A 15,283-nucleotide genomic window follows, 5' to 3' on the forward strand; every position below is an offset into this window, starting at 1 on the left:
AAATAAACAAAAAAACATTAAATAAGACATTTATAAATTACAAACCAAAACAATAACAACAAAAGAAAAATCCATTAAACCATAACCAACTAAACACTAGAGATGTTCAAAGTTCCTGCTTTGTGCATATAAGTAAGCTCGTAATGTTTCCAAATTTTGATCATTTTTTGTAAAAATTAGTCATTAGTGCTTGCTAAGATAAAACTGATTTTGGCAAATGACATACCCGCTAAGAAAAGAGAGGGTGGGTGGGCGGGGCTAGTAGCTGCTAAATTAAGACCGAATTTGGCAAATAATATACCTTCTAAGAAAAGAGAGGTTGGGTGGGCGGGGCTAGTACCTTCTAAAATAATTTCAATACAAATCAAATTAACCATCATTTTTTAAACAAACATTGCAGAATGTTATATGACAAAATCTTGGAATTAAGACGATTTCAAATAAATAAATTTAATAGAAAGTTTTGCTCTGTAACCTACTGTAAATTTTGTGTCACTTGCCGTACTAAAATATGCCAGAGAAGTAGAAAAATTGTCCCTGAAAAGTTGTTTATGATAAAATCGTAAGTGCAACAAACAGTTTTATGAATTAAAATAGTTTTGATATAATTTTGAGAAGACTGTTCAACTGAAACACCTTATATCTTTAAGTGATTAATGAATAAATTAATTCAGATTTTTATACCTCAATATTACCCACAAAAATATAAAAATATAAAAATACCCAATCAGATGATTTCGACAATATTTTTAATATACTTCTAATAAACAACGAGAATTCTCTAATAACTGAAAACTTATTTTTTATTCCTTGTTTTATATAGAAATAGTTTGTCAAAGATGGTCAATGTCTAGGGAGAAAAAACGAACATAACATGCAATAAAATCTAAATTATTTGACGGCAAATCGCATTCATTGGAAAAAGGGTGTGTTTATGACGTCCGTTATCCCGAATCCCGTTATGCTAAATTCTGGATTCTCAAATCCTATTAAACAAATCTCATAATTCCGAATCGCATCAGGATGCAGAATCCTGTAATCTGAATCCTAGGTTTGGCGTGACATGTGTTGTTAAAGTGAATAAAAATACCGCCGCAGGACAACATTAAAATCAAACCAGAAAAAATTACTATAAACCCACAATAACTTCCAAGTTTATCACAAAATAACTACAAAATAATTTTCTAACCCGTGTTACAATAACGAACTTGCTTCAAACTGGAACAATGACGGGTATAAATAAAGTTAAATATTCAGTACCGAAAAAATATAACTCAAGCTTTTGATAATTATTTATGTACCAAGGGCACAATGAAGATGTTTATATTCTTTCTCTGGCCCGAGATTTTGTAAGTTGCCCGAGATTTATAAACATCAAGTTGTGCCCGTGGTGCATACAAACTTTTATTTTCCACGAGACAATCTAAAAAAAATAAGAATTTATATAATCAATTCGTAAGAAAACTTATGTGGCGTTTATTTTGTTGTCAAGGAGAATCTACGATGGTTTATTGCAAACACGGCGTCTTTTCAAACGGTGTCAACACGCATGTATTCGACCGCGGAAATGAATGAAAGTTTGTAAAGTGTAATTTCTATTCCCATAATTAAATAAATTGTCAAAAAATAAAGATGTAGTTAAATAAAGAATACATTTTTAAATTTTTGTTTAATTCGGTTTAATAATTCTATATTATGCCCGCTCATTACGCCCCGGGTATAACAGGCCGCTTTACGGCCATCAAATTATGGATATAAAACAAACATTATAGACGAGTGAAAAATAAACTTATTTTTTATATTGCATTCGGCAAGAAATCCAACAAAATCAGTTAAAATGTTAATACAGTTACTATTGGAGAAATATAAAAATAAATAATAAAGACACAAAGGTGTATCGAGTAAATGAAAGAACTCAACTGGTTGGTCGTAAGAAGACTATAAAAGTTTAACAAAGAAGCAGAAGAATATTCCAACAAATTGAAGCGGAAAAAAGTCAAGAACTGTAAACGTTTTGTGACAATACATATGCAGGATCGCTAGAATGTATGGAAACGGTTAAATATCTTTAGAACCAATTGTACAAATCAACTGAAATTAGGTACAGGGATACAAGATGTTTTGCGCTAATTATTCGCCAAAAACATTTTTCTGCTTCATTTGTTTTTGTGATGCAAAGCCAAATTGATTTTTTTTAAATAGCACTACCATATAATTAATACATTTTTGAATCGAGCTTTTTTTTCTGAATTCATTAATGTAACACAAAACATACTTTGTTTTTTATTGAAATGGTAAAATAAAGTATTAAACAATAATTAAATAAATTAATAATTATTAATTTTAATTACATACTATTAAACAATAAATAAAATAACCAATAACAACCGAAACCAAGATTAAACTTCCGTTTTCTACAAAAGATGCTCAAAATGCTCTCCATTTACTTCCTGGTAGTAAAAAAGACGCTGAATAAAATTTTGTAGTGAGTTAATAAGAACTTCTGGACGAATGCTAGCAATTTAGTTACGTATGTGTTCCTTTAAGTCTTCAGTGTGAATCGGTCTATTGATATAAATGCGATTCTTCAATTAGTCCCACAAAAAAAAGTCAAGAGGTGTCAAATCCAGTGATCTGGCAGGCCACTCAATAGTACCCCTTCGGCCTATCCATGTGCCAGGAAAAGTTTCATTTAAGTACTGTCACATTACTTGACGTCCAAGGTAGCTCCGGATTTTGGTAATTGGGAAACAATTCTCTAAGCCTTGGCACTATTCGTTCCCACGACAGCCTTAAGTATCCCTCAGAATTTAAATTCCCATTAATAAGAAAAGGACCGATTACATGGTAACCAATAATACCGCACCAAACATTCAGTTTTTCAGGACGCAGTCGGTGGATTTGCTCCATCCAGTATGGATTTGTGTCAGACCAGTTGTTTCTGTTCACATGACCATTTAAACAAAACGTAGATTCGTAGTTTTGGGATTTTCTGTTACATCTAAGAGGACATTAAAAGCATTGTTTGTCATCATTTGTAGTAGTTTTTGGTCTGCCAGGTTTTAACGTTCTTTAACACTTCCAGTTTCATTCAATCTTCATAGGGATTTTGAAACCGTCAATTTAGAAATTGGTTCTCCCCCAGAACAAATTTTATTGGAAAATGTTACTGCTTGAGTAAAACTTCGACTTTTGTGACCGTAATCTGTAATAATTCATTAACAATTATCTACGCTCACTTTCATTGTGCACGATTTCTGCAAAAAACACCTTACATGTCAAATTAAAATTATTTTCAAAGGTAACTATATCATCTTCCTTTTTTATATATTCTTATTTAAAATAATTTATTTTGTCATTTCAATCAGAAAAAAAATATGATTGTACAATATCAATGAATTCAGAAAAAAAGCTCTATTCAAAAATGCATTCATTATATGATAGTGTCACTAAAAAAAATCAAGTTGACTTCGAAAACAAAACAAAAAAAAATTTTTCTCGACGAATAATTAGAGCACAACTTCTTGCACCCCTATACCTAATTTCAGATGATTTGTACAACTGGTTCTGAAGATATTTAACCGTTTCCATAGATTCTAGCGACCCTGTGTATACTAATTACTAAATTCAAACTAATGAGAAGACTAAACTGTTGTCCTACTTTTTTTATTTCGTAACAGAGTTAGAGTGTTACCAGAGAATTTCGAGGAAGTGAAAATTTGAGTTTTGAGCGAAAATGACCCTGCCATCAACCGTCGGCTGTTGCAGCAGAGTTTATCTTTACAAAAACAGTATCAATTAAAGAAAAACAATGTATGTTAAAGTATTAACAATCAGTTGTATATATTTAGTTAATTTTTTTAAGATAAATTGAAGGTGGATAAATACAAAACAGATGTTTTATTTTAAAAATTCCTTATGTAAATACAACGATGGTACAACAAAAATTTAAATTTGGCGTCATTTTTCTGCTTTGGATCAGGGCACTATCATTTGCTCATTTTCACTTTGCACCGAATTCAGTTTTCGCCTCCGTGACTCTCAGATAGGGTCACAGTCTTTTAAAATTGGTATCATGCTATCATGAATGCCAAAGCTGTCGCTTCTCTGCTATCTCTAGTAATGCAAAGATTCCGTTGGACGGCTAGTAACATTGCAGAGCATAGTTTAGAATATGTATAAAAGGAATAATTAATAGCAATAAATTACTGTACTATCAATGAATTTAAATAGAAAAATCATGACTTGCCTATTTTTCAGATAACTATAATTTATAGTTCATGTTTGGATATGTGGTTGATGTAATATAGATTTTTTGTTATAAAATGCATCATGTATTATGCAGCAGAGCAAAGTAGTGTCTGACCTTTTTCCAAAGCGTGGGATTATTCGTCCCGATTTCTTATTACACGTGCAGTATTCGCAAATCCATCGAAATTTGAACGTTGGCTAGTGCTGTTTTAAATTTTAATCGAGCCGTCACTTGATTCCCATTTAATGAATTTTTCAACCTTTTTTAAGCCAGATCGGTAATTACAATTTATAAAATACGTGATCTGTAACTCATAAAATAAAGCGTAATCCCTTCTTACTTAGCTTAAATAAACCTAAAAATTGAAGGGCTCAGCTTGAAAAATAAAGGGAAAAATATCCGCAGCGTAATACAGCGATCTAAAACGGTTCCTGTTTGAGAAGCTGATTAAAAATTCAGCCGCTAAGCCCCGGAAAGTGGCAGAAAACCTGATCGAAAGATTTCGCAATTATTTTTGCTTCTTTTGGGGCCGCGAGTGCGGAGGCACTCACCATTAGATATTTAATTCGATTTTGATTGGCTGCACTCGCAAATTTGTTTGTCTAAGTGCAGGTTTAAGGCTATGACGCGGTAAATATGGTGGCATACATGATGGTCTCCCAAACAGAAAATGTAGTGTTAGGATTGTTTGAATTGTACATCAATGTTTGAGATAAGATGAAAATGTAACTAGAGATATAAAAAATACACTTTCTTTGAGTTCGCACCGCCTCTATCAATCATTTTGGAACTGACAGCTTTGCGATTGGCGTTTGCCGACATCTTCACCTGTCAAATATCGTATAGTCGACCAGTGAAATTTATAACGGATCACTTTTATTCACTGATATCGATAACTAATTGACTGAACGCGATGGTTTTGAAATTAAGTTAATAAAGTTATCTGATGGCTGATATTGTTTTTTCTGATAACATGAATTGCTCTGGTTCTGATAACGCGTTTTTTCCTGCGTTGAAACTGTTACGTTTAAGCACAATTGCAATAATTACTTATCATGCCACCAAATAAATCACTCTTCATGTTCAATCAATGTAATTCTTGCCTCTTCTGACAATTTTAAAATAATTTAGAAACAAAGTAAATTGTCTTATCATACACATACTTGAAATTGACCTCTTTCACTTGCTACAATATCAATAAATACAGTAACAAAATACATAACTGAATGGAGACTAAGCTAAAAAAATTCGTTTGTTTGCGAAACTGGAAATTTATATTACATAACATAAATATATCAATGTTTCGCAAACAAAAATTGTGTAAAGCATTATGTATAAATAAAGGACGTTTAGAGCTTACAGAAAGTAAAGCCATAAATAAAAAATCTTTATCCGACAGGGTATGTGCTTCCTAAAAATTGATTTCTTTAAAATTATACCACTAATATGTTTACATCTTTTTGCATTGGACATCCAGAAGTACCAAGTTCACTTAAAGTTTCGTCAAGAGTTTTAAAAAATTGAAATTAGATCTTTTTTTGACAAATTAGAAAATACTTAGTTCCACGAAACGCCGTAACTACGTTTCTCTGATAAATATTGTAGAAAGACTTTTGCCTACGTAAGTGAGTTAAATTTCACTTATTTCAGCCATTTGGTTATGATAACAAAAATTTACATTCTACCTACCTATCATAAGTGCATTAATATTATCACAGGCATTTAACATATCCCATTCAGACGTATGAGATAAAATAGATTATTAATTTTAATATTTTCTGTTTATTTAAATTTAGCTTTAAGTAATTCTGAACGAAAATTATGTCCATTTGTTATCTTTTTCATTAGGGATGTACCGACTAGTGGCCGACCGGTTGGATAAGCCGACTGTTCGGCCGTTTTTCATTGTCGGCTGCAGTCGGCGACTAGTCGGCTAAACAGCCGATCGGTCGGCTTTTTTTATTAAAATTAAAATAGTATGTAAAACAATTAAACCCGGTTTACAGAACCTCAATTAAATATTTAATTGCGATTTAATTTTTAACCCCGCGTTAAAGTACCATATGACCGACTCTACGCCAATCAGACGTCACTAATGGCCTTAACTTAATCTCAGTTAAAATATTGTATAAACTGGCCCTAAATTGTGTTATTCTTTATTTTTGTACTGAGTTACTAAAAAAAATTAAATGTTAAAATTATCCAAACAAATTTAAGACATTTTTTGGAAAATAAAGGAACTTTAGTTATTCCTTTCATTAAAATAGAACAAAATTTTAAGGTAGTCAGAGAAATAAAAAAAAACACACTATTTGTCGCATTTATAAACTGGTTTTAGCAAAGCCGAACAGTCGGCCGACTAGTCGGTTTTTACTGGCCGAACAATCGGCTAATCGATTAGTCGGCCAGACCTACAGTCGGTACATCTCTACTTTTCATCCATAATTGTTAGATACAGACGCTAATTTGTGACTAACCAGTTGAACAAGGTGCCCTTTCAAATGGGATGAGTTAAATGAGTTAGATAATCTAATATTAGTACACTTGTGTTGTAAAGTAAGCCATTATTTAACTCAATTCATTAGCCTGCAAAACGTATCCCACTATAGTAAATGAACTATTTTACCGTTGTCAAACATTGAACTTTTCATTGAGTATTTTACAAAAAAGTCTATTTTTCTAAAAGTTTCCTTTAGTTTGTTCAAAATAGTTGTTTAAAAATTTTACATTTATTGGGAAACGAAATTTGTATATACAGGGTGACGCACCAAGTGCGCGCTCCGCAATATCTCATTACCAATTATTAGAAATAGAAAGAAAGTTAAATGCGAAAGTTGTATGGTTCTTTGAGGACCACTTTTAACTATATCGTGTTCTGTGTTTTAGGGGTAACACACAACTTAGTTTTTCCAAACAGAACATCCTATATATTTTTAGATATTCTAATTGACCTTTTCTCAGGTTTTATAACAACAATTTATTTTTGAAATTCCATTACGACGTTGCCACGCTATTCTAATTTTCTTGAAATTCTTTATCAATTGAAAGGTTAACAAAAAAGTCACAATAGAATTATTTTTTAAATTTGTGATACAATATTTTATATAGACATAAATAAAGATAGCTTTGTTGTGATGTAAGTAAGATTGTCTTTTTATACAGAGTGTTTATAAAAAAATCAATTGTTACATTTTTCAAATTTCGATACTTCAGTTTTTTCAAATAGAACACATTATTCTATTACATCTTATTCTGGTTTTGCTTTACCTTCATTTTTTTTCACTATTTTCTGTATTTAAAGCTGACAGTTATTGAGATTGTTTACTTTTTTTTGAGACACCCTTACATCGAAAGAAAAAGAACAAAAAATAGAAATGTTCTATTTGAAAAAACTGAAAAATTCATATTTAAAAGTGTGTCCCAAAATAGCACTACTGTGATGTTTTTGTGAACCCTTATATTACTAAAAAATTTAAGAAAGTTGGAATGATATGGCAACGTTGCATCGAAATTTCAAAAATAAGCTATGGTTATAAAACTTAGAAACTAATTCGAATATACAGCGTGTTATTGAAAGGTACGTACAAAATAAAATCGGCAATTAGTCTCGAAGTATGGGTGCTAAAAATAAAAAAAAGTTCAGGTAAAAGTGTTCTCCTTTTAGAGATAAAAATTATTACAATTTATGTTCAAATTCGTTGTACTCCTCTGATAAAAAGTTCGTTTCTACAGCAACATTTAGTCTTAAAAAAAAGTTTTATTGTTACAGTTGCTGGGATTTATTAAAATAAATTAATTTTACCTATTTATCCTTCAGTAGCGCCTAAAAAGTTTGGATAAGGGTTAATTTTCTCCTTATAATTTTGATGACACAAAATACATTTTTCAGACTTCTTAGACTTCGCCAAGAACTGTCAATTTTGTTGTACGTACCTTTCAATAACACCCTGTATAAAAATATATAGGCTGTTCTATTAAAAAAAACTGAGTCATGTGCTGTGCCTTAAAATCGGAACATTTTCTATAGTCGACAAAATTTTTACTGTGTGAACCGTAGAACTTCATTCTTTAACTTTTTTGATATTGTAGATTCTACAAGCTGAACTAACGTTTCCTTTTTTTAATATATTCACCGAATTTAAAATTAATTTTTTAAAACGATTTTTATTTCGTAAAAATACTCGAACATGACACTAGTTTTTAGTGATTTTTTTGAGTTTATTATTTGATTGTATTGTTCATTGAAGGGTTTCTAATTGTACTGTTAAGTAATGAAAATTATGTCAAAGAGAGCTTTACGAAATCCGTTAAAATAGCAGGAAAACTTGCAGATTTATCATTTCCGTAGTTGTTTGTGTGTAGGAATCAAGATTCTGAAAATAGAATTATAAATTTTGACGCCGTAATTGCGAAGAATTAAAGGAAATTTCCAAATAAACGACTCATCAAAAGTCTTTAATTAAACTAATTTATTATTAAATAACGAAAACTACATATACATACTTAGTTCAAATCTGTCACAAACGACACCGAAAAATGGGCAACGAAAAAAGTAATTTGTACATTATTATTCTTAAAATATTTTTAATTTATAGCCAAACCTGCTTCATATAATTTAAAAAATATAACAAATCGATGTTTTTATTATACTATACAAACACATAAGGTACTTACGTAGAAATTTTATATTTTTCTAAGGTTTTTAATAGTTCATTTTTCAAAATATTTTAGCATCTGCACTTCTAGAAATAAAAGTATTGTCTTCCTTGTATCTTTACTAGTTTTAGAGGTTTTTACGACATTTAAATAATGTTAAATCTCAGTTATTTACGGAAATTTCGGAAAACGATTTTTAACACTTTTTTCAGTTTACAAAGCTGTCTCATTTCTAACAGAAAAAGTCGAAAACGTTTCTGGTACGATTTTTAAAGTTTTATAAGCTGAAAACAGTAGTGGAAACCGCGTTCCAAAATTTCCATAAATAATTGAGATAATGATTTTTAAAGAATACGTGTTGCAAAAATTTCATCACATTAAAAAAAAGATAATAGTTTGGATAGTAAAAGTTGTGGACAAGTTATATTTAAAATTATGTTTGTTAATAATGGAGATACATATTACATTCTGTATATGTATTGCCAACGCTGTAAGAGCCACTAGTGACTCCTCCTAAAAGTGGAAGCTGAAAGTAAAAAGTATTTGAAACATTTGTATTTAATGCACATTTAACTTTACAATTTTTATTTTAAACATCATGTGTACCATGTGGTCGAAAAAAACCTCTTCTAGTAGGCCGTGCAATTTATTTTTAAAACAATGATGTTGGCAGCACCAACGCGTTCCTGTTTCAGTTTGACAGTTACGCTCAAATAACTGTCAACTGAAGGGTCAAATAGCTGCAATGCCAACATCATTATTTTAAAAACAAATTGCGTGGCCTAGTAGAAAAGTTTTTTTTTTTTAATTTGTTGCCCCATGTGAAGTACTTGTGTCCATAAAAATATGAAGAAATAAGTACGTCATATTCAAATTTTTAAATATGGAGGTGTATCTAATGCACATAACACAAAAATGCATTTCACGAATATTAAATGGTACAATTTTAAAAATGTTAAATTTAATAATATATTGTTACCACCACTGAAAAAACATCCCTTTAATTAACTAACTTCGTCTACGTCTAGACGAGAAACTTCCCGAGTTAAAAAAAGTCGTAAAAAACTTCTACAGTACGCGTAAAATATCTTACTTTCTATTTAGAAAATAATACAACAAAATAAGCTGATTTATACTGGAGCACATGCTTTCCTAATAAATTTTCCGTAATTACAACTAAGCTCCGGGATTCAAAAATAATCTTTGTTTATAGAAGCATTGCGGTTGAATGAGACTATTCGACAGCTTATTTCCCCTTTTTATGTGAATTTCATATTTATTAAGTTTGTGAATTTATTGCGAGAAAAATTTATAATCTAGGACGCAGCCCTGATTTAGAGGATCAAATCGAACCTACCTTTTTTCCTCAAAATAAAAATCGTCGAACAAGGTGTTTTCTTCGATTTGTTGGAACGGATTAAAAAGTAATTTCGCGTTCAAAACAAAGCATTACAGAATGGTAACAAGTAAAATATTGATTATTACCTTTCCGATCTCTCGTTCGACTGTTCCTAGTGGCGGTAGGAAAAGGCAGTTGGGGGTGGTCCATCGTGGTGGATCCAGACATTCCGGAATGGGCGTCGCGGAAATCTCCGGTCTCGGCCCAAACTGAAATGTAATATCACGTTGCTCGCTGGTTTCACAAAAACTAACTTAAAAAAACAACCCAAGAAAAATATTATACTTTTTGCGAATTCGAACTGTGGGACATGTGATGGTTAAAAACATTGCTACGTTCTATTTTCAAGAAGTATAATATTAATCGTAAAATAGAATCTAGACTTTTGTTTACATAGTTGAGGTAAATTAGTAAGTGTGTACTTTATGCACGGAAGAGTAACAAGAAATGTGATTTCAAGAATAAATTTACTGAATATTTTACGAACAGATCCATGTTGGCTTATTTATTAGACACAATGCTTGTTTGTTTTGGCTACCACAAGATATTAATTTAAAGGCTAAGGCACTCAAAATGCAAAAAATATATTTCGAATTCTTAACATATCTACGCTCACAGTAAAGTTTTTATGACAGCTGAACTTTCTGTGGCACTTATCTTATGACTTCAATTTGACACTATCTTTTTGTTTTTGACTTACTAAATTATCTGACGGTCACTATGTAATGTTCTGCAAGTATATTACTCCATTCCAAACCACTGCAAGTTTACTATTGTATTTTTTCAACGTGATATAATTATGTGCAATTTTTCGTTTTGATTTTGTTTTGCTCGTGGTGGAATTTTCACTAATTTTCCGGTAATTAAGACGAAAATCTATCCGATTTTTACACCAGTAGTTATATCTTTTAAAGATATAAAAATGTCGACAAATATGTACAATACATGTTATAGTCTGACTACGATTCTCCTACAAAAAACCCTCTTTGAAGTTAAATATTTTTCAAGAAATAGACTTTTTTTCCATTTTACTACATTCTATCCCACATTCAGATCTATCAACCAGTTAGCTGTGCGGTTCGTAACTGCAAGAATATATTTTTAGTACTACTTATATCTTGAAAATTTGAGTTGTTTAGGGTTTCATTTTGATTCAAAATAAGTAAATAATAAATCAATTATTATAAATAATTGCAGTCACATTCAGCATCAGTCGTAATTCATTAGGATTGTACATTCAAAAAAATTTTAATTTCGAATCGTATTTCACTAGAGCATATTATACAGGGTGGCCCAAATAAAACGAAACAGACGGGACCCTCGCCGCTGTAGGTACTTGATTTTTGATTCAAGGGGTATGTATAACGTAATATTTGTATGGAGGTGGATGGAAGTCGTTTTCAATATTTATTACGTTTATATTCTTAACAAGTAAGTAAAAAGAGGTTATAGTTTACTGATTTTTCATAATACAATTTCTCAGGAACCAATCCACCGACTTCAAAAATTCAAACACTGTTAGAAAGGGAATTAATAGGGCTTCGAGCATTTTTCACGTAATTAAGTACATCGCCCATATGTTTCATTTTATTTGAGCCGTCCTGTATAGATACCCGTCATTCCTTTTATTAGGGTTCATTTTTTGCTCTAAATAATATTGCTGAGAATCAGTACCTACTAGATACTATTTACTTTTAACAGTCCAGTTTCGCACTTTCTGTATCAACCCACTTGTTTTTTAATTTATTTATATCTTATACATTCTTTCTTAGTTTATATTGTTTTTTTTTAAAATACCACCAATTTTTTTGGTGAATGTCAGAAATATAAAAAATGCGTATTCAACATGAAATTTTTTGTTGCTTTAAAATGTTATTTTAGGTGTTATATATTATTACGTCTTTCTTATGGTTCATAGTCTTCGCACTCTTTTTTCCTAACGGTTATTTGACTACTTTCGTTTTTTAGGAAAAATGTTTTACAATTTCTAGAGCGTAATAAAAAAGTTTTCAGATTAGAGTTGGCCATGGAAATATTTTTCATGTATTTGATGAAGCTGTAAAAGTCATGAGTAACCTTTAAAACCCATTATTATTTTATATAGTTTTTTAGGTCAAATCAATATGTATGCTTTTATTTTCAAAAATAAATACTGTTTGTATTTTTATTTTTGTATAGTTATTTTACCCTTTTTAAAATGTCCTTTCATTAAAATTATTTTGGAAGCAGTGTTTCCTTTTATTTTCGTATTCATTTTAGGTAGATTATTTCATAATATAGATTTTATCTTTCACTCTTGCCTGGATTCTTCATGTTTCTTCGTTTTACTCTAAAATTTGTTGCAGTGACTAATATGAGCGCAAAATTTTATGTAATGTGCTTGTTTATGTAAATAATAACTTTCAATTACAATATTTTAAGTCTGTTAAAAAAAATTTCATGATAATGAATAGAAAAATACTTCCAATTCATATTTGAAAAGTCTTCTCTCGAAGAACGGTGGAACACTTACATGTTTATATGGGTGTTCGTCACTTGTACGCAATTAGAGAGTTATGAGTGTTGTCAATGCCTACCTTATAGATTCGAAAAAAAGTTGATTCTCAACTAACTGTTTTATTTTTTACAAGACGAACAAATTGGTTAGTACAAAATTTAAGAGCAATACAATTATACAAATATGTTTAGCTCTATGTAGGTATTTGATGACTAATAAATAGGTGTGCAATTGTGGGAAAGTATAGTTATTTCTCTGAATACTTACTTATTTTAATGTGACTAACACCCACGTGAACTACTATAGCAGACAAGAACTGTGTGTTTATGGTATTAACCCTTCAAATTGCATGCAAATATATCTGACCGCTGCGCGCAACTGCCCCTTAGCATTCAGGCAGTTTTCACACAACTGCCTAGTGGTATTAGGACCACCTGCCTGACCTGACCGTGGCATGTAACTGACCCATGCCCGTTTATATACAGGGTCGATGATCCTCGATATCCCATTAATTATTACAAATCTAAAAATGGTCAAATATAAAGTTGGCTGCTTAAGTTCTATTTTTGAAACGCCATATAGAACTTGTTTCTTTGCAAATGTTCACAAAAAATAAAACACAGTAAGGTTATTTTTATATGTTGCAATTTTTTAGGAAGGACATAAACAAAGATATACGCTTTGTTGTAGTTCAATAAAATTAAGTCTTAGTATACAGAGTGTTTATAGAAAAAATATAAAATTTTACAAATATTCATACTTCAGTTTTTCAAATAGTACACCTTGTAAATACTTTAAATACTAAAGCTTCACTTAATTATTACTATTACAAAGCGCATACGTTTGTTTATCAATTCACAAAATACTGCCCTATAGATTTTAAGAATAACCCTTTTGCGATTTTTGTAAATCACTGCATTGTTAAAAATTTTCAAAAAAATTAGAATAAACTGGAACAGTTGTATATTGCGGCTCAAACACGGAATACTCTGTACAGTTCAATAATTTTAGTTTCAGCTGCTTAAAAAGCTGCACAACTTTGCTCTTAACTTTTTTCAACTCTGAATTTTTTCAATTCTCATTAGAGGTCGTGCTTATCGATTCATCCTGTATATATACAATTACACCAATACAGGGGGAGTCACTAATTATTAAAGATAGAAACAAAGGCAGAGACTAAGTTCTATGACTCTTTGAGTGGCATAAATACCTACATTAAAATTATTTTAAACTATACAGAGTGTTTTGTTTTTGAGGCATAGCACACAATTTAGTTTTATTTTAATAGAATACCCTATACATTTTTACGTATTGTCACTAGTCTCTTCCTTGACTTTATACATATAATTGACTTCTGAATTTCCGAATAAACGTTGCCCCGTAATTTCACTTTTTTGGAATTTTGTTAACAAAAAAATTGCCATGACGTTACTTTTAAGATCTGGGTTGCAATATTATGTGGAGAGATAAACAGAAGTATGCCCTTTGTTATGAACATGGTATGAATAAAATTTTAATATACAGAGAGACTAAAACATTTTTTTAACTGTACATTTCAAATACCGATATTTTAGTATTTTCAAATAGAGTATCATGTAATTTGTTTCTGCATCTTACTTCATTTTTGTCCTCATGATTTTAACATTTCGGTAAGTCAAATCTCAGTGAACTTTTAATACAGAAAGTACTTAACAAAAAAGAAAAAGAAGAAAAACAGAATAAGATGCAGTAATAAAATACAAATTGTTCTATTTGAAAAAACTGAAGTACTTAGGTATCTATTAGAAAATTGTAAAAATTGAATTTTTTCATAAATGCTTTTTATATTAAGACTCAATTTTATTTATACCAAAAATATATAGGGTATTTTATTTCAAAAAACTAAGTTGTGGTTTACGCCTTAAAAACAGATCACTCTCCTCTTTTCTTCTATTTCTAATAATTAATGAGATATTAAAGAGCGTGTGTTTAAATGAGTTACCCTCTATATTTAAGTATCTATGCTAAGTATGTTCGTGAAAAAAAAAACTAAATTAATATCCTTTAATATAATAATTGTAGCATCCAATGTTTGTCAGAAGAATAGATTTATGTAGGAGTGTTTTCTTTTTCTTTTTTAAATCGCTGCAGTAATATAGGTATTGGGTAAATGACACTTAATAGCTAATAAAATGCCTTAGTTCTACTAATAATAATATTATTAATATCTTGTTTAATTATTTATTATTTTATTTATACAACTTTTTCTTCTCGAGGAATACCTGTGACTGTATCATTTTGCCGAATCCGGTATTTAATTGTTTGTTTGATTCTTCGAAAACAACAGTGCAAATTGTGGTTTTTGTTCAGTCTTTGAGGGTTTCTTTTTTAGGCTGCATTTAAAAAAACTACAGGCATGAGAATTATTAAAAAAAAAAACTAAAATTAATACTGTATCACACACTTCTTCGAAATTTACAAAACCGAATAGCTAAATTTG

At 30.3% G+C, this 15,283-nt stretch overlaps 1 protein-coding gene across 4 annotated transcripts in view; it reads right to left on the reverse strand.

Moving 5' to 3' along the window:
• LOC135126941 (pituitary homeobox homolog Ptx1) overlaps positions 1-15,283 on the reverse strand; it is an 87,861-nt gene that overhangs the window by 32,413 nt on the left and 40,165 nt on the right. For 3 of the 4 annotated variants that reach the window (XM_064053183.1, XM_064053181.1, XM_064053184.1), the window contains exon 3: positions 10,394-10,516. The exons of the other annotated variant lie outside the window; for it this stretch is intronic. In XM_064053183.1, the coding sequence (XP_063909253.1) occupies positions 10,394-10,516 (123 nt within the window). The remainder of the gene's footprint in view (positions 1-10,393; positions 10,517-15,283) is intronic. 4 annotated transcript variants of the gene reach the window in all.

Source organism: Zophobas morio, unplaced genomic scaffold (assembly GCF_036711695.1).
Source record: "Zophobas morio isolate AGI-343-1 ecotype UQ-CSIRO unplaced genomic scaffold, CSIRO_AGI_Zmor_V1 ptg000011l, whole genome shotgun sequence".
Taxonomy (NCBI): Eukaryota; Metazoa; Arthropoda; class Insecta; order Coleoptera; family Tenebrionidae; genus Zophobas; species Zophobas morio.